The 25,679-nt window shown below is 40.7% G+C and overlaps 1 protein-coding gene across 1 annotated transcript in view; it reads left to right on the forward strand.

Annotated features, from left to right (window-relative positions):
- The window catches only part of RFTN1 (raftlin, lipid raft linker 1), a 308,799-nt gene extending 288,490 nt beyond the window's left edge, over window positions 1–20,309 (forward strand). Inside the window, exons 8-10 of the mRNA XM_083188794.1 lie at window positions 5,018–5,121; window positions 11,019–11,100; window positions 12,887–20,309. Coding sequence (XP_083044920.1) covers window positions 5,018–5,121; window positions 11,019–11,100; window positions 12,887–13,336 — 636 coding nt within the window. The 3' untranslated portion in view covers window positions 13,337–20,309. The remainder of the gene's footprint in view (window positions 1–5,017; window positions 5,122–11,018; window positions 11,101–12,886) is intronic.
- The last annotated feature ends 5,370 nt before the right edge of the window (window positions 20,310–25,679 follow it).

The raw sequence follows: 25,679 nt of genomic DNA on the forward strand, positions 1-25,679 counted from the left end.
GGAAATTGTGCTGATGATTCAATGTAACTGTATCTATCTCTCATTCCTTTTTCACAAAAAAATGTAACAGTGTAATGTGGGCTAGGTGAAATGAGGGAGATTGCTAGACTAATGAGGGAGAGAGGGAGATTGCTGCTATGTCAGGGAGTCTCCTGCACAATGCAGGAGGGTAGACAGCTATGTGGTAAGTTGCATACTTGTCTACTCTTCCAAAAGTTGTGGGAGACACAGCAATTTGCAGGCAATCCCCCACACCCCCAGTAGAGTAGGCTGTATTGCCTCATCCTGCCCACTTACCAAGGTAGTGGGCAATAGTATGAGGAAAGTACTGTGATTTGCAGGTTGTTCATGAGTGGGCAGGACCAATATGAAAAATATACAATAATATCAGAAGCAACTAAGAATCTAATGAGGAATAGTAAAAGTTTCCTTAATTGCTGCTCCCAGAAATAGCTGGGATTCTATGAAATAAAAGTGCAATTAATTAAGAGCACACACTGGGATGAATTAATAATATATTGAATCAATACAGTGTATCAGTATAAAATGATGCACTTCAATGCACAATACTCTACATAGGACAGTATTCAATGTGGTTAAAAGGTGGGGATCACCAAAAAAAAAAAGCACTCACGGTCCACCAAAGGTAGCAGCATACAAGGGTGTACTGGCCGCAAGTTTCTCCGAATAATCCCAATAATGCAGTGCTAGGAGTTACACTCACCCCGGGGATGATGTATTAGTGTGACAGTCACCCGGTGAATTCATTCTGGGGAGGGAGGACGCTTGATCTGTAGTGTAGGCTGACAGGTGCTCTCACTCTCACCATCAAATGATTTCGGCCCTGTACTCTACCCTGCAAATGGATTCGCAAATTGGCGAGGATGTTCGGAGTAGGGGCGGTGCATTCGCAAGCCTGGCGGGCGGTGTTAGAATAATTTTTACGCTGCTTTGCAAGTTAATCAGAATCACCACCTAAAGCTGTTAGTGGCTATGCACAGAGATATTTAGCATCATTTCACTGCAATATCTTAGCAGCAAAGCTTCACCCTTGCAATCTCTGTTATGTAGCACAAGAAAAGTGGATATGAGTGAAAATAGAGAAAATAAGACTTGACCTTTGTTAGTTTTACAATAGAAAAGGGTAATTAAAAGAAGTGCTCATTGATATGCATTAAAAATGCATTTTCAGCAGCTAAGTATTATGATGGCGCCATAGCTAGATAGTAGAACAATGCTATTATAACCATTGTGATCTGTGTTTTTTGGGGGGATGATTAAATAAAAGGAGAGTTCAATGCAATTAGAACTGTAAAACCCAATCAAGGAAATATACATTTTCTGCTGAAGAATATTCCATCAAAGTTATTTGCAAATCTCAATTAGTATCTATTTCAGATCTGACTTTTTTAATTGAGGATCCTAGAAATTGCTAACCCTCCAAACCACACACTATAATGCTGACTAAATTATTTAGTAACAGACGTCTATTATCTTTATACACAGGCTGCCGCTGTATACTGTATATATATGCAGGAAAATATATGTATTATCTCACTTCAGTTTTACTCCTTCAAGGATCATTTTGCATGCGCTATTCTATCTCCATACTGATGTCCTGTCTTATTTCCATATTTATGTTTCTATGTGTTTGATGCACCATTTCCTGGCTGAATGTTAATAGTGTAGATGTACAGTACAGTGGACAAGCTCTGAAATAGGAAATCACAGTAGTTTGGACCATGTGCAGGTGGCAGTAGTTAATGATGGGTGATCCTCTTTTAAAATTGAAAATGGAAGGCCTCCTGCAGTGGTTACCCCTATGTACATTTAGAGGATACTTACTATTTGTGTGCATCCCCATAAATAACTGTTTAGAGAAGATTTCTTGTACCCCTACATAACATTTCAGTGTTTCCAACCCTATCTCAAGTACACTTAGGGGTAAATTTGGGAGTTCTATTGAAGATGGGATGTTGCCCATAGTAACCAATCAGAATTTACTTATTCATTTAGCACCTTCTAGAAGATAATATATAGAATCTCATTGGTTGCTATGGGCAACATCCCATCTTCAAAAGAACTCCCATTTTAGTAAATTGACCTCTTATGCTGTGTACACAGGGTGCGATTTTGAGTCAATAGTCAAAATCGAAGAGCAGATTGTGCAAAGCGCACAGTGCTAAGCAGCACCCGCCCCGATCCGATCATGATGCACGGCCCCGCTGCATTGCAATCGAATGTACATCATAGTCTATTTAAACTATCTTAGAATGAGGGCCATGCTGATCAACGCAGCATGGCCCCTGCTTCCAACCCTCCCCCCTACACGTGCGCCCTTCCTCCATCCCTAACGGCAAAAGCTGGCACCCTAACGGTCCCCAGCGGCCGCCGTTAGCAAATCGCAGCGTGTGTACACACCTTTACAGTTATCTGACTTTCCGCATCTCTGATCCATTATATGTGTGAGATGACAATCACAGATATAATGTGGAATTGCTGCTGACTGGCAAAGCAAAAGCAGGATTCAAACATTACAAAGTTCTTGTTTGCATGTAAATCTTACACAGAACATTTGATGAAATATTTATTTAGCTCATAAATAGGTTATAATAAATAAAATGAATCATTATTTATATTTAGATGTTCCCAGCTCTTGAAACTCCCACATAATTTACTATAGCAGTTACATCCTGTGATGAATTCACTTACTGGGGAAAGGGGAGGTTTTTATCATCAATTAACTCGCTCAGCCCAGGTACCTGTAATAATGAAATAAGTCTGAAAATACATAATATTATATTGAGTGGACGGTTATTAGAGGGTTTGGGATGCATATTTCATATATTGCCTTGGTTACACCTTTAGTACAGGCATTCCAACTAGTGCGTCAAGACATAGATGTATCAAAGTACTAGGTCGAAAGTCTCAAAGAACATGATAATAGTAAAAAAGACAGATGTGCAAAGATGTGTAAAAAATGCGTACATTTAAAGCAAAATAATGGTACTTGTGTAATATCTGGGTGCCCGATTTTTTCATTGTATTGCATCGCATCGCATGCAATATAGTGGCATACAATTCATGCGATACGATTTTTCATTGTTAAGACCCGATTTTTAATTGTATAGTCACCCATGGGTGATTTTATACCCCCCCTATCCAACTACGCATGGAGTTGATTTTATATAGTGAGCCCGAAGCGTGGCGAGCGGACGCAGAATACATGTAAAGTAATCTGCGTCCCCTCGCGGGTTTGCTTCGCTCGCCACGCTTCGGGCTCGGTGGCTCGCTGTGCTCGCCACACTATATAAAATCAACTCCATGCGTAGTTGGATAGTGGGGGTATGAAATCACCTATGGGTGAATATACAATTAAAAATCTGGTCTTTACAATGAAAAATCGCATCGCATGCCTTAAGTAGTGGCATGCTATGAAAAAATCGGGCGCCCAGATAATACACAAGTACCAAAAGAATAATAATAATAATAATAACAACAACAATCTTGTGTAAATACTTTGGTTACATAATGTGAAATCTTGTTTCTGCCTGTGGCTGCCTGTCCATACTCTGCACATACTGCAAAGAACACCATAACCAACATACTATAGTACAAGGACACTCTGACTCACTGACTCTAGTGAGGGAACACCATAACCCCTATGCTGTAATGAAAGGACACCCTAACCCACATAATGTAGTGCATGGTACACCTTAGCCAACATACTGTAGTGCAAGGACACCCTAACCTTTATACTGTAGTGCAAGGACACCCTAACCTTTATACTGTAGTGCAAGGACACCCTAACCTTTATACTGTAGTGCAAGGACACCCTAACCTTTATACTGTAGTGCAAGGACACCCTAACCTTTATACTGTAGTGCAAGGACAACCATAACCCACATACTTTGGTGCAAGGAACATGCTAACACACGTAGGGGGTTATTCTGGTTGATTCGCAGGGCTGCAAATTCGCTGCCTTGCAAATCCACCAAACCTCACCCGCCAAATGTCCACCCATCCGCCCGCCCTTTGCAGCGTGGGTTCCCCCTGCACAGGCTGCAAATGAATGTTTAGCATAAACATCCATTCGTATGCCGCGGGTAACCTCCCACATGTTTCGATGGCAGCCGACCATCGAAAGTTGTGGAAGGTACACGCAAATAGAAGTGACTTTCATATGCTTCCATATGCGTGCATGCTGGGTCGAATATGGGGGGGCAGCCAGCCCCGCGCACCCACATCACCACCCAGCATTCTGATGGGAATGCCCATGAAACGCTTGGAGTTCCCATATGGTAATGGGGCAGCCCGGCGCCCCCATCCTTCTCCGCCCCCCGCAAGCCGTCTAGGGTGCATGGACCCAGCGAACTGAAAGTTTCTGCATATGCGCAGAAACACGCCTGCGCAGGCGCGCAACATCGGTTCTCCATGCAGATGCACGGAGGACAGAAATAATAAGAATAGCCCCCATACTGTAGTACAAGGAACACCCTAACCCACATACTGTAGTGCAAGGACACACTAGCCCACATACTGTAGTGCATGGAACACCCTAACCCACATACTGTAGTGCAAGGACATACTAGCCCACATACTATAGTGCAAGGAACACCCTAACCCACGTACTGTAGTGCAAGGAACACCCTCACCCACATACTGTAGTACAAGGACACACTAACCCACATACTGTAGTGTAAGGACATACTAGCCCACATACTGTAGTACAAGGACACACTATTCCACATAATGTAGTGTAAGGACACCCTACCGCACAATCACAGATGTCGCTATTGTCACATGCAACATGAATGTGTATAGTGTACATTTGGACCCATTTGCACATAAAGCGGTCCAATTAACACCACTAATGTGTGATTTGCATTTTTTTTTATACAGTTAGAAGAAACAAACAAAATCAATGTTCAATATTAATATTTGATAGATTACGTATGTTTAAGTAATTGAAGTAGGTTTTGAACATTGCGTGCAATCATGGTGTTTGTTTTTGTAGGACTTAAAAGTGCATACAGACTACATGCCGCTCCTGAACTCTCTGGCTGTGTACGGATGGCAACTGACATGCGTCCTGTCAACTCCTATAGTAAGCACCAGTAGGTAGGTACTGTAGCAACTGCATTAACATTAATTATCATTGGTATCAATTTCTGTTTACAGGTAACAGGGCAGAAGATCAATAAAAGCATCAGTAGCCATGAAGACTCTTCTCCCCCTAAACTGCCCTGTTTAAGTAATAAAATTAGCAAAATGAATTTAAAACCGCCAGATTAGAATCAGCTCATAAAGCTGATCCTTCTGTTAAGCTCCTCCTTTTAGCCCAGGGGAATGTTAATGCATTCTCTTTCCATGAGGTGGAGCACAATTTAAATCGTCTTAACCAATAGTTGTGTGTATTTGGCAATCGGTTGTTCGCTTATTAGCTCGTAAACACAGCAAAGGGCAAAGGAGAGAATCCAGATTGTATAAAACTCTAGGGGTTCTAAAGTATCCGTTCCAATAGATATTGCAAATCTGTTTTTTGACTACTACTCCCAGTTCTATAATCTTGCAAATGTTTCTAATAATACCCATCAGCCCCCTGCCATAGACATAGATCCTTTTTTAGATACAGTAACCGTCTTTAGACTCTGAGGCCAGCTTGTTCCTTAACTCACCTTGGTCATTGGCTGGGCTTGAAGCAGCTATTGACTTATTCCCCTTAAATAAGGCTCTTGGACTATATGGCTATCCCTTCCTTCAATTTGTATAGGAAGTATAAGAAAGAACCGGCATCATTGCTATTATTGGCGTTTAATGATACAACATAGACCAAAAGTTTTGATTTGATTCTTGGGTCGGATTAGGTTTCTCTTTTTCAAAAGAGCTTTATTAGGAGGTAGGTTGGTTCCTATTTCGCATATCCAAGTGCAATATAACATCCCATAGCAGGATTTATATAAATATCTGTAATTATGTCATTCGCTGGCCGTATGTAAGGTGATTGACAGGCACCAGGCATTTGGGGGCGGAAGGCTGACATTTTCTGAGAGTGCCCCAGAAAACGCTGGCGTTACACGGCCGTTGGGAGGAAGGGCCGCTGACATCAGCAGCAACCTTCTTCTCCCCACAGCCTTTACAGCGCTGGGTAAATCTAAACTTACCACTGTGAGCAAGGAGAAAATCATTCAACGGTGAGTTTATTTATTCCCGTGTGCTGTGCACAGGGAAAGGGGGAGCGCGACAGGGCGGCGTTTACCTGCTCGCTGGGCTTCGAACACTCTCAGCCCATTGAGCAGGTCTGAATCAGGCTCAATGACCGGCTCACTCTGAGGGGGATCTCTTTAGAACCCTTACTGAAGAAGTTTTAAAATTTCTAAGTGTATTAATCACGCAGAGATGTTTTACAAACTGACTCAGCAAGCATACTTCATTCCGAAGGATATGGCCTTCTGTATCACAATTTTGTTGGAGGAAGTGCAGAAGTGTTGCCAATATCTACCACATCTTTTGGTCTTGTCCTTTGTTACGGCTGCTTTGGACTCAAGTGTTCCTTCTTCTTCACAGTGTTGGGTGTGGCTGTCCCGGCTGACGCTTGTAGCATTTCACTATTACCCTGGGAGGCTGTCTGGTGGCTTATCTACTGGGCCATATTGTGATCACCACTAAGTGGGGTTATGCAATGTCCCGCTGCTATTTCCGACAGGGGAAATAGCGTCGGGGACCTATACAATGCTGCCTTTAGCGACAGCATTGAAGACGGATCACGGCAGAACAAGCCTGACTTTAGAAGCTGTCGGCCCCATTCTGCCAATAACGGCCGTGGATTGTCGCGATCCCGGACACAGATCGACAATGCACGGCCTTTTAGCGGCCACGCCCCCTTTGTGCGGATCGGCAGGTGGGACATTGAATCCCACCCGCCGATCTGCTGACGGGCCAGGATCACAGCTGTCAGGAGGGATCGACAGCCGTGATCCTGGATTGCATACACCCCTATGGCTGCTATTACTCAATTATGGAAATCTCCAATAGAGCCCAGTATAGTTATTAATGTAAATAAAATCATAAGCATTATCTCTTTGAAATGGTGTAAGTGGGGAGAGTACAGGGAAAAGCAGGGACACTCTTTACCGCACACCAGTTGATTTATCAGTTTTACATTCTCCTGGCTGATTCTAATGTCTCATAACCACTCCTAATATCTCACTGTCATCTAGTATCTGTTTTGACTTGCTCCGTCACATGAATACGCACTAGATTTAGTAATTCAATGAGTTTGATTGCGTTTTCTTTCTGTATGTATTGTACCTGGCATATCGGTTGTTCTCCCTTCTTTCCTTCTTTTGTCAGTGTATAGTCCTGCCACGTAATATAGCCACTGTACTTTAGTCTTCATCAGCCAGTAACAGTGAAATCTGCCTGGGCACATAAAGCATGTGGCACGTTTTCTGGGCAGATTTGACACAATTCACAGTAAGCAAATTGCACCAGCTCCTAAGTCTCCATAAAAAGAAACAAGAATGATATGTACTGAATAAAAATGATGCGTTTTATTACAGTCCCAGATTTCTGCGACTCATTTGCTGTTGGTAGACAGAGGTCAAATTAAACTCATTTGTGAGTTGTCAGCTTGCAGGAACATCCGTAGGCTGCATGAGCACATGGTAAATTAAAGTCCATCGTCTGTAAGTGGAAAGAATAATTGTCAACATATTTCTCATAATGATGATATTCTAAATGTGAAAAGGAACATTGACTTTTGCTTAAGCAATATATTTTCATCTGCAGTACAGGTATAATCATTGGGGCTGACGTGATTGTGGAGAGTATATTGCACACATTTGCTTTGCATATTCTCTGGAGAATACTTGTCTACACACTCCCAGGAACCTGAAAGGTAGTCACCCACTGCCCCTAAAGAGTAGACAGGTCTACGTATCCTGCCCATCCTGGCCTGCTTATAGTATATACCAAAAGTCTACTAGGTGTATGCATTAACATGCATGCCAACATACTGGGTCTGATTCAGGGTCCAACGGATTAGGATAGCTATCCGCAACATCACAATTATTTTATAATTCACACAAGCATTGTAACCATTCTGCACATGTGTGGCGTGGTTCTGCGACATCATACGCAGATCAACATTTGACTGTCATTGGTTGAAAGTCTACTGCCATATAAGGACAGAGCTCTGACAGCCTCCGTTTCCCTGCTGTGGGGGATGATGAGGCTAGGCTCTCTATTGGATGACAGAGATTCACGCAGCGGGTCGATGGTGTCGCAAGGTAGAAGCATGGCACATCCTGTTGTTTTAGATAGACAAATAGGAAATTTCATCCAGGGAAAAGTACCAAAGTCTGACAGCCAAACTTTTATGGTGGTGACCTGCTGCCACTGCAGCATCTAAGTGGAAGTTACAAAATGTACTGTATAATCGAAATGTAATATAATTTTATAATATAATAGGTACTTGTTTCCTAGCACGGCCACCATCGGGGGTAATCGTGTACCTTAAGTTAAGATAACCCTTGATGGACCCGATCGGTCTTGTGCCATTATAATGGCACAAGATGCGATGGACGCGATTAAGCACTTTTTACATAGCTAACAATGAGAAATGGGCCAATATGGCCCATTTCTCATTGTATATGCCCCCCCGCCTATTGTGAACGTCACCCCACGATTGACGCCAACCCGAAGCGCGGCGAGCGAGGGGCAGCGGTACGCGTCCTCCGACCTTTTCATACCCCTACTATCCACGTCGGCGTGGAGTTGAGAATATAAAGTGTGGCGAGCGCAGCGAGCCACCGAGCCCTAAGTTATATGCGTCCCCTCGCGGGGCTCGCTTCGCTCGCCACGTTCAGGCTGGCGTCTTCGGCACTTTATATTCTCAACTCCACGCCGACGTGGATAGTAGGGGTATGAAAAGGTTGGAGGATGCGTACCGCCGCCCCTCGCGGGCACGCTACACTCGCCACGCTTTGGGTTGCCGTCAATCGTGGGGTGCCATTGAGGGGGTTAAAATTGGGGTCTGGGGAGACTTTTACATTGAATCCAATGTAAAATAGGGTCCCAGGGACCCTATTCACATTTCAATCAGTGTAAAAATCGGGACCATCGCGTCGGTCGCATCGCAAGCGATTTGGTCGCATGCGATGCGATCGATGCGATGCGACCGACCCGATCAACATCGGTGTGGCCGTGCTAGGAAACAAGTACCATATAATATAATATCGAATCGTTGTTATATTTATGTTGCACAATACATAATTTTTTTTTATCATTTTTACTGTTTCCCTATGTCATATTAACAGAGCAGAAATCTATATTGAAATGTTACTACCACGTTTTTTACCTTTTACATATAGCCACTCCTAAGCCTTTAGCCCTGCAGGTACAGGAGGAAGCTCTTGGTTTTGAATATAAATTAGCATTTTATTAACATTACAGCAGAATACTGAGTTAACCTAGTAGTAGTTTCATAGTGCAGAACTGCAATTTTGCCATAGCCCACTGGGTACAAATAATGAAAGAAAATGTGGCATGAAATTAGAATGATTTTATATTCTTCCAAAATAATAATTGAAACATTTCTTTAACTCTTTTGTCATCCGGCAACTATGGACCATATAATTATAATAAAATGTCTGAAAACATTATACAAATATAAGTTTTGATTTACAATTAAACTACCTATGTAAGTACAGGTTGAGCATCCTTTATGCAAATTTCCAGATTGTATTTTTTTTTTTCCGCTAAAAACCTACTGGGTACATCTGTAACTGGCATTACTGAGAACATGATAAGTAACTGTAACCAAATGTGTTTAAAAAAATTATTGCTTGGCATTCACATTCAGGCCCATATTCAGATCTGATCGCAGTACAAATTTGTAATGAAAATGGGCAAAACCATGCTGCACTGCAGGTGGGGCAGCCTGTTTTTTTAAAAGATAGTTAGGAGTTGATTGGCTGGTGGGTTATCACCTTCCACTTTGTCTCCACTGTATCTCTTCACCAGGCTTAATACATCTGCCCCATTATTCTTTAACTGATATAAGTACAGTAGTTGATTCGGTTTCTGTAATATCACGTGAGATGATGCACCCTGAGTGGGACTCCATCGAGCCTGCAAACCAAGTTGATTTTGCTTCGTAAAATGAAGGCTGCTCTATAAATAGGGGCATAGTCGCTGTTATGTAATCATTGACAGCATCAGTAGTGATGTCATCTTATAGATATATCTTTTTTTTAATGATAATAAAATAAATACAATGAATGTCTTTTGTGCACATTAAAGGTTATTTTTTTTACCCCAATTTTATGTATTTTCTGTGTTTTGGGGATTTATTACATGTAATCTGATTAAAAATAAGTGAAAAGTAAATGTTATAATGTGAAATATAAAATAATAAGACAAATTATACTAATGATAAAATAAGCTGATACAAGTAAATAAGCACCATAGATAACAATTTAGGGCATTTGTTTAGTTTTAGCAATTCGTCTCTGTATTAGCTGTGGTTGGACTGTGCTAGATTGCTGTTTCCTGTTATAGCGTTACAGCCAGATCTCACTTTAGTTTGTAATCAAGTATGATCTGTTTGTTTGACATGTGGAAGGTGATCTAAGGATTACAATTTCAGAGCAGGAAATAAGATGATACTTTTTCCGTCAAGGTCCATTTATATTTTTGAGTAATACATGACATGGCAGTCAGAGAAATGGGTTATGCTTATCAAGGAATGTTTCTTTCCAGGCTAACTTGTTACTTAATGACATTCTGAATTTAAAAAGATAGGCAATCTTATATTTATACAAACACTTTAGAAATAAATTGCGTTTCACTTGTGTCCTGGTGGTAAATTTCTTGATTCTTGGTCATTCCGTTTCGACGTAGAATCAATCTCATATAAATGGAAATGTAGGGTGCAATGGCAAACGGTTGTTAGGTTGTGTGACTTCAGCATTGTGGAGGCTGATAACCTGTCTTCTCATGAATCTCTTTCCCAGGGATGGTAATGTCACTACTAAGCAGATTGTGTTCCTGCAGAGGCCGGCACTGCCCCATAAGTTGAAGAAGAAAGAGCCAAAGGTAACTTTCTGTACTCTCCTTCATTACTTGCCAATATAACCCTACAGTACTTAGATTACACTGACGTTAAAAGACAAAGACGGATTTCATGATTATATATGGCAGGCCCAGGTAATATGTTATTTGCCAGAGAGAAATACCTATTTGATGCAGAGTATTTATTTATTTTTTGGTCATATGGAACTGCAAGGTGTCTGCAGTGTTCTACAGGGATTAAAAATACAGTTGTGCATTAATGCTTACAGTAGGGTAATTATAATAAAGCGTTATAACCAAACTTAGGGTGAAATGAAAGGGGGAAGTGAGAGGCGTAGAGCAACTCATTGTGGCATACTGTACTTCCCAACTGTCTAAACAGTCCCACTTTTCATGCACTGTCCTTCCATCCCACCGGCAAGCTACAGTGTCCTGCAGTGAGGAGAGAGATGGTAGGCCAACTCTCAGCCACTGTAATGCTTAGCAGATCAAATGGTGATTAGCTGCAGTGTACATACACATGTTATCTATTCATGGGAGACAGAGGTACTGGGAACATGCCCAGCAGCTCCCTTAGAGATGGGCATACCCCCAACATGATTCCTGATGTGGCATTTCCCATGAAACCACGCTGTCTATCTACAAGGCCACGTCCGCTAATTGTGCTACACTCAATGTAGGAAAATTCAAAAAAAATTCTGTGTAAAATTCCGCAGGAAAAGCTATATATATGTCGTCTGTCCAAATTATATAATATATATATATATATATATATATATATATATATATATATATATATATATATATATATAAAAGCTAAATTCTAATAGTTTACCATGGGTTACAGCAGAATAAGATTATACCACTTTAGAAGGAGACTGTAACACTGCTTTTATTCATAGTAATGAATATTATTTATAATGTACAATATTATGCAGCACTGTTTATTGGGGAACTTAAAATATAATGCAAAAGAAGAAAATGCAAAAATACATAATACAAAAAATTAAACAAAATGCATAAAAATATATATTAAAAAAAGGGATGCAGAGAGTCCATAGGAAGCATGATAGGGTGATGGACAGGTGGACAACATGATAGGAAGAGAGAGGGCCCATCTCTTGAAAGCTAACTATTAAAAATGCCCTATTGTATTTCAGTTAGACCCACATAATGTTAGATGGTACTTTATATTAAATATACATTTAAATTAACTAGAAATCGCATTATTCATTTATGAACTGTTTTCTAATACATTCTAATACATTCTCATTATTGTACGAATGTGTGTTCCCTATGGAGAAAGCAAAAAGAGGAATAAGCAAAAAATGCTCTAATGAACCAAATTTTCAATATTGCCAGATGGTCTTTAACTATTAATGATTAAAGATTATGTATATTGGTATAGTAGGTACAGTCAGTGTCTTTGTCTCTGCATCATATTTAATCTATAGATTAGTCTTTTATGGTATTGGCTCCAATTTGTCCCGGCCATTTCCAGTTTTTACACTGATGTATTTAACTTTTTTTTTATTTTTATGGATTTGGTAGAGAAAAGACTAAAGAGGACTAAACCAAATCCCATGTGACTTGTAGTGTCAGTATATTTAAAATGTATTTAAATTATTACTCCCATAGCAATTAATTCAATATGGACATTTATCATTCAGCATATATGTTATTATTTATCTATATATTTTTACTACACAGCCATATCCCAGATGCCACCTAGTTTATGATTTATTATTGAAAATGCCATTCAATAAAAACATGCCTAAACAAAGTTTATGTTTCTACTTGTCCATTGCAGTTTCAATGGAAGTTTTCCAAAGATGATAAGCATGGTAGGCACTCAAAAAAAGGGAAAGGAAAAGTTAATTCCAAAGACAAAGAACATGACAAAAACAAGAAAAATGAAGAGCAGACGAAATGTGATGATACAGTAGAAGTACATGGGAACCACCAAACAGATGGCAACATCGTGTCCAAAAGTGATGGTCACCAAAAGGAAGTCATAACCCATCTAAAGAAAGAGGAGATGGATGAATCCCAACTGGATACTAATACTTCACTACACCTGGAAGAGGTTACAGGAATCACGAAAGATGAAGATTCGGGATGCATTGAGAAGATTCAATGTTTTGAAGGAGAGTCCAATAATGATGGGGTTGGAGGTGCTGGAAGGAAGGCAGACACCAACACAGTTGAAGCTGACATAGAGGTCCAACCAGAAGAAACTTTCAAAGAGGAGGACAAATAATCTAAAGGAGAACCACTTGTTACAGGACTCGCTGAGCACTTTTGCATTGAAATTGTACGGTAGATCCGGAGTGTTATCCTTCAGTACTTGAGCTGTTTCTGTACTATTGCATCCACACTATATCAGCCAGTGGTTATCTTATTACAATAGTGGAAGTTATAACCTTGTTGGCCACAGGCACCTTTGATGCTTCTGAAGAACCACCAAGCTTTCTAACACGCAGGTTTATTAGAGAAGGTGGTCATTAAGTTTCCTGCCAAGTGGGTGGACACAAATTGGCCAAGTCAGTATAGAATAGACAAATGAAGGGCAAAGTGAACGTGATCAGGGTGGAGCAGGTGTCTTTATATGCTAGTTATTCTTGGCTAGCTGTACTGTAAGTCACCCTACTGACACTGGCAGCAATTGGGACATTGTATGTGATTTATTATGTGGTCCCCAGAACCTTATATTTTACTCTTCTTTATGAAACATATAGTCCAAGCCACAACATGTAGAATATAAAATGCCTTCAAAAAAATTAAAAAATTACATGTTTCTTGCTTCATCACATTTTAGATATATTTATATAGATATATAAATGCTTAAATTATCTGCACAGGTACAAATCTAAACTGTTTTGTATGCAGCGTTTTGCATATTGTTGCACTTCATATTATTTTGATATAGTTTTGTTTACTGTTTTGTACAAAGAGATATTCTGTATTGAAAGATTTAGCTGTCAAATACAGTATACGGACACTGGTGATTATTGTTATATTCAGCCTTACAACACATAATGTGTTGATTCTGTGTGGGAGGACTTTGTTATAATTAGAAATTCACATGACATTTTCCACTGGGCAGAAAAAAATGCATTATATTATCAGTTACATTTACTGCTTAATACAAATTGCAAAGACAGAAAGACAGGTCAATGAGCAAATCAAATAAATAGAATGAAACGTTTGATCTGTACAAAGTACCTTCTCTGTATAATGCCATCACATGTTATATTAAACATACATAAATGTATCTATACTTATATTATAGGGCTTGAGAATGAACATGCTATTTGAACTCCCATGCACAATACAGAGTGATATAATGAATCCAGGACAATGTATTAAACAAAAAGATAATATTGATACTTTGTAAGCATCTAAAAACCACCAGAATTATAAGGTATAATATGTTTATAGGCAACAATCAGCGTCCCCGCACATCGACCCGGGTTATTTTTGCTAGTGGAAAAGGGGTATAAGTGTCATGAATATTTCATATACATTTTTATAACAAGTAACAAGTATTAATTGCCTAAAAGTTTAATATATATATTAAAGTATAAAAGCAATATAATTTTTGTTTAAACAAAATGTTTTTTTTTTCTTTTTTCTTCTTAGTAACACTTCTTATGGGGCCTACACACATATCGATATTTAGCCATTTTCTAAGCGATCTGACCAGATTGCTTAGAAAATGACCCTACATCGCTGTGTGTGTAGGGGCCCGCGATAATGGTGTGTGTGGCATCGCTATCGCCGGCAGAATAAAGAATGAGCAGGGACCATAAATAACGTCATCACCAGTGTTCTCTTACCGGAGAACACTGGTGCTGACAGCTCGCTCATCACACAGCACTACACATCACTGTGTGTGTGTGTGTGTGTGCTGAACAGCGCTGTATGCTGGGGAATCTAGCATAGCTCAGATCGTTCAGTACACTCGCTATGTGTGTAGGCCCCATTAGTCTTGCTTCATGTGAGTGTAGAAGGCTGTCCCTTGCTGGGGACCAGTTATTATTGCCTTTACGTATAGTACCTGCGACTAGGACAGCCCACCCCACTTCACCCTCCTTCGTCTGCCACTACAAAAACAGGGCATGTATAAGGCAGATTTATATCTCATGATAACATGTAAAGTACCATGTGTGGTCTCTTATTATAGTGTGTTCTTTATATATGAGCACACATGCATCTGTTGCAATACCCAAATTATCAGTATGGTGCTGTTGCACATATCCAGTGGCAGCAGTCTCTCTTACTAAGGGGTATTCAATGTCTCTCGTTATTTCCGATTCTCAGAAATAACGGGATTGAGTATTGAATCCCAAATGTTTTTGCAAGAGAAACGGCCGGGATTCGCATTGAAAAGCTGAATCTGCTTTTGTGGAAATGGCCTCTGAATTTGCAAATTAGCATCCGTTTCCATGGGTAAAGATGTGGATATGCAGATCAAAAAGGAAAAAACACTGAATAAATGGAATGCGAATTACATCTATTCTTTGCAAAAACGGATGTCGTTTCATCACAAATCGGCAACATTGAATACCCCTAAGCAGAGACCGTTTGGGAAACACTGCTGTAGACCAAGCTATAATGCAATTTTTTTTATTATGGTATAGCATTTACAGACCAGTGTATATGTGAAGGGCTGGTGCTGTGTTCTCCTGCCGCTCCCCAAGGCTCCTGGGAGTATTTTTAGTAAATGTACAATTTTATTAATTTTCATCTATTGAAAATCTGTCTAAATTAATGATTTGTTTTCTGGGTTAAACACACTTTTGCAAACTTTTTAAAATTAATATTAAAAAATTATCTCTTAGTAAATGTGTGTTTCAGCCACTGGATCCCAGCATCAATTGAGAATGATTTTGAATCAATATAAATTAACATTTGGTTAATAAACCCCATGGACTTGCCGATGATTCAGCATCAATCAGGGGGCTTGAATTGTGGAATGATGTCCATATCCAGTAAATAACATTCAGCTCAGACAGATGGGCTCAATCTACTGTCCCATCTAACAGCTCATTGGTCCTGTACAGTACATACCTACTTTATTAATATCATATCTGGCAAAAGCCTGGAGAGGAGATGCAGAAGACAGCTGATAATTTTGGGGGCAGACTACTGTTTTTGTAACATTAGGCCACGCCCACTGCAGCAAATGTATTGCGTGTCTGAAAGGTGGGGCCAAATTACACAATTTTATTATAACAATGCCACCAGTCATAAACACAGAGTGGGCGGCTACCAAAACATAATCTTCTAGCAGCCGCCAATCACAGAGTGACCTCCTAGCCCCCCTGCATCCCTGCAGTGACTGTTGTGCTGACAGTCATTGCTGATTGCTCAGCACAGCAGAAGCCCCCAACTGGTGACAGAACATCGGAGCAGCTACCTGGGAAATATACAGTAACTGAACTGCCCCTAATCCCCCTCAGTGTGTACCTGGAAGCTGCTCACTTGAGCAGTCACTGGGAAAATCAAAATCATGATGTTCCAATGTTGATAATCACAATGTTCCAAAGTATACACTATAATGTCGTTACGATGGTCATTATCGTGCATATCGTTTAAAAAATCATCTGCTGTGTTTGCATCTTTAGAAATGGAGCTGGCGGGACCGAAGTGACCCCTCATCACCACAACTAGTCAACTAGTGACTGCCATATGCTACTCAGAGTTCCAGCTATACCCCTGGATGTGACAGTGAATAAGTAAAATGAGAACTGCAACCAAGCAGTGATGCCATAACCTTAGCTAAGAGAATAGTGAACAAGATTTTCCACTTGAAGGTTTTTCTTGAAGGCACATTTAGTTATTTGCTCTAGACAGACAATGAATAAATGATTTCGGTGTCACAAATATGAAACCAGAGCCAGCTTTGATCCAACATAGCAGGGTGTCTTTGATTTCTTATACAATGCTAAGGAAGCAGGCACCGTGTACATAAATACTGTACTGTATCATTACATCTGACAGGCAGCATGTACGGCTTCTAGCTAAAATCAATTGCAGCTCTAAGTTCTGATCAAGTTTTCTTAAATGACTTTCATTGAGGAATTGCATTAAATGCCCTGTATTTCACAGAACTCCTAAATCATTTAGTAAAAAAGCACAAAAAGAAGATCCGTAATAACATATACTTCATAAATTCCATTTTTGGCTACAGTTCGGTTACTTATTTCTTTGTTACGGTGTCAGACACCATAAGACTAATCGCAGTACATATTACACACTGTTATACAGTAGTTCCCACGGGTTAAAGACCTGTACAAATCAGAAAAAATAATATACATTTAAATACAACAATAATATCACCTAGAAATAAAAGAGAGGGGATGACTGATAGATGATAATCAGATGGGATTATGTCTACGCATATATCACTGTGAGTACAGCAGCATGACGCCATGGAGTGGTATTACCCACACTGTTTCAGTTATTAAGCCTTGCAAATCTGTCTGCAAATAAAAAAGATAAAGCAGATCTTAATGACTGTCCACAAAGATTAATATTTTATATGATAGAGATATACGGAAATTTCATTTAGACTGCTACATTTGTTGGGTGTAGATAGACAGTAAATAAAAGGTCGACAAGCAATAGTTTGACAGGGCCAAAAGGTGGACAGAGTCAAAAGGTTAAAATGGGAAAGGTCAACATGGTCAAAAGGTCAACAGGATCAAAATATCAACATGAAAAAGGTAGAAACATGAAAAGGTCGACATGAGTGTTAAGGTGCCCATACACGTTACAATTATTGTATACAATATCCCATCTCTTCACATATCGGTTTTGCGAAGAGATCAGATGAGATGAGATCTAGTACAAATAGTATGTGCTGCACATCCTTATTGTACTAGATCTCATCTCATCTTATCGCAAAACCGAGATGCGATATTGTATACAATAATTGTAACGTGTATGGGCACCTGTAATGTTAACATAGAGTTTCAATTATAGTATCGCGTACCCTTGCATGGCTCGCCATACTTTGGGCTCAGTGCCTCAATACGCTTGACACACTATTATAATCTCCCTCTATGCCGACATGGATGATGAAGTAAGAACAAGCTGGTCTAAAAAACAAAAATCATGAAAAAATCATGTCAAACTTGTCATGTGTCCTTTTTTATGTTGACCTTTTGACCCTATGGACCTATTTCATGTCAACCTTCTGGGGGCGAAATATATACTCTCTATCTAGACACTGTAGATCTATCAACCGGAACCAGTTTGTGTTGTGTGTTCAGGTCATACTGTACTTGCCTATTTTTAACTCTCCCAAGGAAGAGGCCGAAGGGGCAAGTGTGGGTAATAGGACAAGACAATTTGCACCATCCTGGCATGGCCCACACTGCACAATGCTGAAGTCCATGAGCTCACACACTATGGGCATTGCTTCTTCACTGCTTCGCCCATTTCACAGGAAGAAGGTGCAATACTCGCCTAGAAACATGGAAGTCTGCGGAACATTGCAGGAGATAATTTAAAAATAATGCCAGTTTTGTTTCATTCAATTTATTTAAAAAATATATGTTTTAGGTAATATAAATTAGGTTTAGCCTATACAAAAAAATCAGTAGGTAATATTCTCCAAGATATATACAGCATACATGTATATATTACTATTATCCTTTATTTACCAAGTGCTGGGGTATTACGCAGCTCTGCACATTGTAAGGGACTATGATACAAATAGAAGACAATTATAGGAAGGAGAGGATTGCGCTGTGAGGCTTACAATACCAGGTGTGGGGATCAGTTCGTACATAAGGTAGTGGAATAGCTGCTTCTGATGGGTGGGAATGTGTGTGGCTACTATATATGACCGAACATGGCCATCTTAACAGCATTCTGGGCCCCCGGGCAAAGCAGTGCCCCTACCTACACAAACTTATCTCTCTCAGGGCTCCTCACTGACGTCATCATGCTGGACCACGACCACTGGACAGGGAGGAGAGATGCCGGCCAATGCTAGCCAGTGCTGAGGGGATTGCCGTAAGCAACATTTCATTTTTGGTTTGCCCTGCCTTTGGCTACTCTGGGGCCCCTATGCTTGTTGGAAGTAACAGTAGCCCACCGAGCCCAGTGGGAAATACTGGCCCTGCGACAAAAGGGTTATTAGCCCCCTATAAAATCTAGAAAACCACCTTCCTCATTCAGTATATTGACATCTTATATACAGATTAGTAGGACAACATATTGACTGACAGGAGCCTTACTCATTACTGTACCTCCCCAATCCACAGCGTCCAGAAATATATACACACTATTATATATCCCATCTACATAACTGCCTATTATTTTACAATGGCCATACATTTCCCATTTTTAGGACACATTTACAACTCGGGGGTGTGGCTTTGAGTGTCACAACACTCACCCACACTTGTGTATATCAGAGTGCAACCGCACATGGAAAGGAAAATCTATTACATACAGTATATAATAGATGCCATAACACCACTATAATTCTACAAACAAATGATTTCCACGGGAGCTAAAAGCAAGTGAAATGCTGCCTTGAATTTAGCTACTCACAGAACCTGATTAAACTTGGGGGATAATGCAGATTTACAGGGTCTTATGTCTGTACCTGTATGTCAAGCACAATGCCGCACAATGTCAAGTATGGAAATTCTGGTAAGAAATGTGTACTAACCAATGTTTGTACTGTAAGTAGCACTGTGAATAAGCAGGGTATGTATATGTATTATACTTACATATGAAATCACCAGTGGGACTGGCAAGCAGAGAAGGAATCGTTTGCTAAAAGGCAATTAAACATATCTCATATACTGATACAGGGTACTAAACATACAGTAAAGGGTGCCTTTGTAACTGCAGTATACTAAATGCCTTTAACCTCTGGGAAGCTTGTAATACCATTAAAATGTCTTAAAAGACAGTAAGCAAATCTGCAATGTAATGTATATAATATGTTATGTATGCATCAGCGTAAGTACTGGGAAGTTTTTCGCCCAGTGGGTTACAGTATATTACGTACAATGCTATATTGTGTTTCTAAGTGACTGATTTCTTTCAGAATGTAATTAATTTCTCCTGTGTTCTAGCGATACCGTACTGCAGCAAATAACAAAAGATATAAATATTGTACTGGAAAATGATGACCACTGGTTGGTTATTTTTGCTGGCTCATTGCATTTTTTAATGTTGATGAATAAATTTGTTCTTCATGTGTCCATGTTTTGATGATTTTCATTCTACGGCATGTTCACTAATTACTCCAGGATAACATGAAGGAGAATAAGCATCTGGGGTATTTCTTACAAATTAAATCACCTTCATAATGTGAGAACGCTTTTAGGTACCACAATCAAGGTGCCACTGGCTGCAGTCACATTTCTTCCACCAATACAGTAATTCTTACTAATCCTGTACTTTTGGGGCTGCATTGTGTTATGACACAGGGTTGTGTTAGTAAGTAGACATTGGGCGGTATTCAATGAGGATTTTGGCGATGTGCAGTGAATTCTGTTTAGGATTCGCTGCACATTCGCCACTGGTCGCCGTGTTCCGGAGCCTCGCCGGCTCCAGTATTCAACGAGTCAGGGGCTCGCTGCCCCTGACCGGCGAATTTTAACTCCTGCGGCGATGCCGCAGGGAGCCTGAGGACGGTGGCAGGCAGGGAGATGGAAGTCACCCTGCCTGCCCCAGAACGTTTGTGGGGGGGAGGTGGGCTCCCCGGGTGCCAGGCAGCACAGGCTGCCCCCCGGGGGTGCCAGCAGGGGACCGGGTATATTCACTACACCCGATCATGCATATGTAATGATCGGGTGAAGTGAATATATGAATATCTAATGAGCGACTCGGCTCCGGCCCCCTGCTGGCTGGTCTGTGAATCATGGCGAAAAAAACCTTGAAATGTATTCGCCATCTGGTCATTGAATAGGGTGATTCACCGTTTTAGTCAGAAATTCGCCTTACAGCACAAAATCGCCATAAAAACCTGGCGAATCAGCCTCATTGAATACCGCCCATTGTTGTGAGATCAACGTTTCAGTCGTAAAGGCCTTTTTGTCAGGTAAACAATGGGATAAACAGCTTACCTTTATAGAAATGCCCCCAGTGCTCAAGAAGCCAGGGACCCATCAGACGTGGGGCTCATGATGTCATCATGTAGTGACAAACCCTTCACCAATGCAAATCCAGAAAAACACAATTGACTACAACACGGCAGCCTAGGAGGTACAATAAACAATAAATGTAAAGACCTGTTAAAAAAGATGGCTTATAGAAGGCAAATACCTATTACAAAACTCAAATTTAGACTAATATTCAAAGTGTTAATAAGCAATTAATAGAGCAAAAAGTTTAAATAAGCAATATACAGTACCACTTAGCCGGTCACATTGTTAGAGAGAGCACAGCACATAAATATTTCAAAACTATGAAGCCCTTAGTGTGCAAAGAGAGATATAAATATAGCAACCAATAATAAAGGGTTATTAGAGGAAGCATTATAAACCCAGTTGTTCATTAAGACCTTTTGGTGTTAATGCATCCAAGCAGTGAATCCACTTGGATTCCATCTGTAGGAGACTGCGACCCCTATAACCCCCTCTTATACCGGCAGGTACCTGACCGATGATCCGGTATCTCAGTGCTGACAAATTATGGAGTTGAGATAAAAAAAGTGCTTCGAAATGGGTTGGTCCACTGTACCCTTCTCCATAGCAATTCTAATGCAATGCGCTCCTTAAACATACTGTATGTTCTGTCTTTTCAATGTAATACTTACAGCAAGGACAGACAATCATGTACAGTACAACACATATTTTAAGGTGCATGTTAATCTGTGCTTGATGGATTTTTTTTACTTGGTTGAGAATGGCAAAAACTATCTCCTGTCAATAAGGATCTTCACGTAAGCCAGTTTGCACATTTGAAACAACCTCATTTTTGGTATAGTACACCTACTGATGATGACCTAGGTGTCACATCAGTTTTAATAAAAGGTCTTTCTCTTTCGTCCATCCTGGCGACACAGCTCAGTTATGGGATGTAGGAGGGTCCCCAGGAGCAAGGCACCTATGCTGACTTCTTTGACCGGCATCTCTTGACTGCATTCCCCTTTTAATACATGGCAAGGTCCTGTTTGCCTTTGCTGCTGCACTTGAGCAGTGTGCACTATTACCCATTTTATCATTGATGATAACGCCTACTGTACATCCCTTTCTACTGCAGAGCTCCCAAATACAAACCTCATTTATTTTATAAATAGCCTGAGCATGTTTGTTCCCAAAATGAATTACTTTGCATTTATCTACGTTAAATTGCATATTCCATCTTGCTGTCCACACCGCAAGTTTAACTAAGTCGTTTTGCAGTACTTCCACATCCCTTTCTGAGTTTGTTACATTGCTCAGTTTTGTGTCATCTGCAAAAGTTGCAATTTTACTTTGCAGGACATCACCTATATTGTTGATGAAAATATAAAATAAGGTAGGACCCAATACTGACCCCTGTGGGACACCACTTTCTACCTTTCTCCACTTCGAAAATTTACTGTTAACCACTAGTCTCTGTTCCCGATCATCTAACCAATTATTTATCCAAGTACAAATTTCCTTCCCCATCCCTATTTCACCTACTTTTCATAACAGCCTCCGATGTGGTACCTTGTTAAATGAGTCCACATTCCTGCTGACCACTTCATAGAAACGAATAAGATTTGTCTGGCATGATCTATTTTTAACAAACCCATTAGGGATGCCAATCCCGAGATCCCAATCGGCGGAATCACAGGATTTAGGGCATTTTTGTCGGGGATTTGAATCCCAGGATTAATGTCTCTAATCCCGGGATTTCGGGATTGAAATGCGCATGCACATTTTATCCCTTTCAGCTGAGCAGCACTGAGCACCAGCGGTGGATGGCTCAGGCGCTGTCCAGCAAAAAGCTGTGTGGCTACACAGCGTGATGTCAGAGGTCACGCTGCACAGCCATGCATTGTCCTGACCCTGCCGCACCCGAAGTCACCTGGTAGGCTGGCTTCCTCCCCTCATCTTGGAGTCCACGTTGCGTGACCTCCCCCTGCTGCTGCTTACGTCGCTTCCTCTTCAACCCCGCTAACAGGTCTGACCGGAGTCCCGCATCTCCTCCCCAGCTCCCTGCAGTGTACATGGCCGACTGCTAGCAGTCTTCTGCTCCTCCCGAGTAGGTAATGAGCTGCTGCAGTGGGCACGGCAGCCCTTAACACATTTCCCTCACATATCATTAGGCCGATCACGGGAATCCCGGGATTGACAGGTATTCAATCCCGAATCCCGGGATTGAAAAAATGGCCCAGAATTGGCCTCCCTAGAACCCATGTTGTGCCTTACATATTACCTTGTTTTGTTCTAAGAAATCATGAATGCCATCTCTAATTATCCTCTCCAGTATTTTCCCTACAATGGATGATAGGCTGACCGGTCTATAATTTGCAGGGCTTGTTTTACTCCCTTTTTTCAGGTACTACATTTGCTATACGTCAGTCTCTCGGTACCAACCCTGAGTTCACTGATTCCTGGGAGATAAGGTACAATGGCAGTGCTATGACAGAACTAAGGGCCTTTTTCTAGTTCAGTCTTTCTGACAAAATCCTGCACTGCAGGGGGGCATATGTAAAATGTGCAGAGAGAATTAGATTTGGGTGAGTTATTTTGTTTCTGTGCAGGGTAAATTCTGGCTGCTTTATTTTTACACTGCAATATAGATCTCACTTTGAAGTAAAACCCCACCCAAATCTAATTCACTCTGCACAAGTAACATCTGCCCCACCTGCAGTGCACATGGTTTTGTCCATACAAGAAGGATTTTGTCAGAAAGAGTGAACTAGAATAAGGCCCTAAATTCTTTTAGTACGATCGGATGAATTTAATCATCATTTTAGAGCACCAGTGTTTTTCACAATCTCTTTTTCACAATTTCTCCATATATGGATCTAGACACGTCCATTGGGTGGAGCATGACACACACCCTCAATGGGGCACTGTGCAAAATTCTCCTCCCAACTATAATGTCCCTGAAACTAGTTTTCAAAAGTAGGCAAGTATGTATTAGATATGTACTTCCATACATTGATATGTTTGTGACCAGTAGGTTGGCAAATACTAACGTCTTATATTTCCCAGGTTTGGCTAGTACCCCTTCTCTGCATGTACGGGCTACTGTAAGTAATTGATCTGTTTGCTGACTAGCAGAAAGTTAAAGCCTCCGTTTCCATAATCCATTATTTCTAATAATTTCAGTGATGCCCCCCAGCAGCTCCAGCCACCGCCTGGCCACTTTGATAAAGCTTTGTGTCCTAAAGGACTTCCTGCCATGTGTATTAGGCATTCAGTTTTTACAAAGACACTGTGTGGGCATAGAGGCAGGAGCCAATTAGAAACAAACATTACCTGGTGAATTGCTACGCCGACGGAACATAATAATCGAGGCGCAGTGATTAGAGTTGAACTCTTTGTAACCTCACCTTCAGAAAAATAGCACAAAAGGATCTGCTAGATGAAAAAAAAAATATTCATTTCAAGCCATCATTCACCTCCAGCTAAAAATTCTGTTTAAACAGCATTCTCCCTTTGAGCTTGTAATGATCTCAGAGAATTAAAACTTGCAGCACTGTTAGGCACATTTCTATTCTCTGCACTATATAAAATGCTGAGGTCCTAAACTTGTGGTTTGCCAGCAGAGAGGAAATGTGTTGGGAGCTTTGGTTCAGTTTTTTTTTTGTTTTTTTTTTACTTTCATACATAGACCTACTACAGCTATTCGTCCCTGCCAGACTTGGTTTCTTTTAGGAAATTCTGCAAAAGATAATTATAGATCCGTTGGAACATCAGGAAATACAATAATGCTGAAATGCTTAATACAGTATGGAAAAAAATGATAAACTAAAAATCATGGTTCAAACCAGGATAAAGGCTTATACTGTCCATTCCAGGTGGTAGCAGTACATCAAATAACATCCATGAAATAAATCAAAGGGCCTGATTCAGACCTGCAAATTTGCAGATGACTGCGAGTAGATAGCCACCCTGACAGAAGGAAAACCTGCCCTGTGCAAATCTGCAAGAGAATTGCGACTGGATAATGTTATCTGCAAATCCATGCGCAGGGACCATCAAATGATTTTCTGACTCACTATGGAATGATTTCCCAGCTCTGACCCTTCCACAACTCTGCGGCAGAGACAGACTGATGGAGACAGATGCTGATGTCACAGATCCTCTTAAAACGCCTGAGCACGTACTTTATTTTGCAACACTGTACGCAATACAGTACTTTATTTTGCTACGCCTGCACAAGACTTTAAAGGACATGAATGTGGTTATTGAAAGCTTCTCCTCTCCCCAATGCTGCACTTTGGGGGGCAGCAATTGCACCAATTTGTGGGTCTAGGAAGAGGGGACAGTGCTAAAAAGGCGCAATCTGCATCATTTGCCTTCCCGAAGTGCTTCAAATTGCAGTATTTGTCTCTGCAGCTGAGGAGTGTGCTTGGCCTGTGGATACAGCGGTAGGCTTGTTCACCTTTACAGGGGGCCGGGAGTGCCACCCAATTTTAAGGA

The sequence above is a fragment of the Crinia signifera genome, chromosome 5 (genome assembly GCF_055691185.1).
Source record: "Crinia signifera chromosome 5, ASM5569118v1, whole genome shotgun sequence".
NCBI classification, from domain to species: Eukaryota; Metazoa; Chordata; class Amphibia; order Anura; family Myobatrachidae; genus Crinia; species Crinia signifera.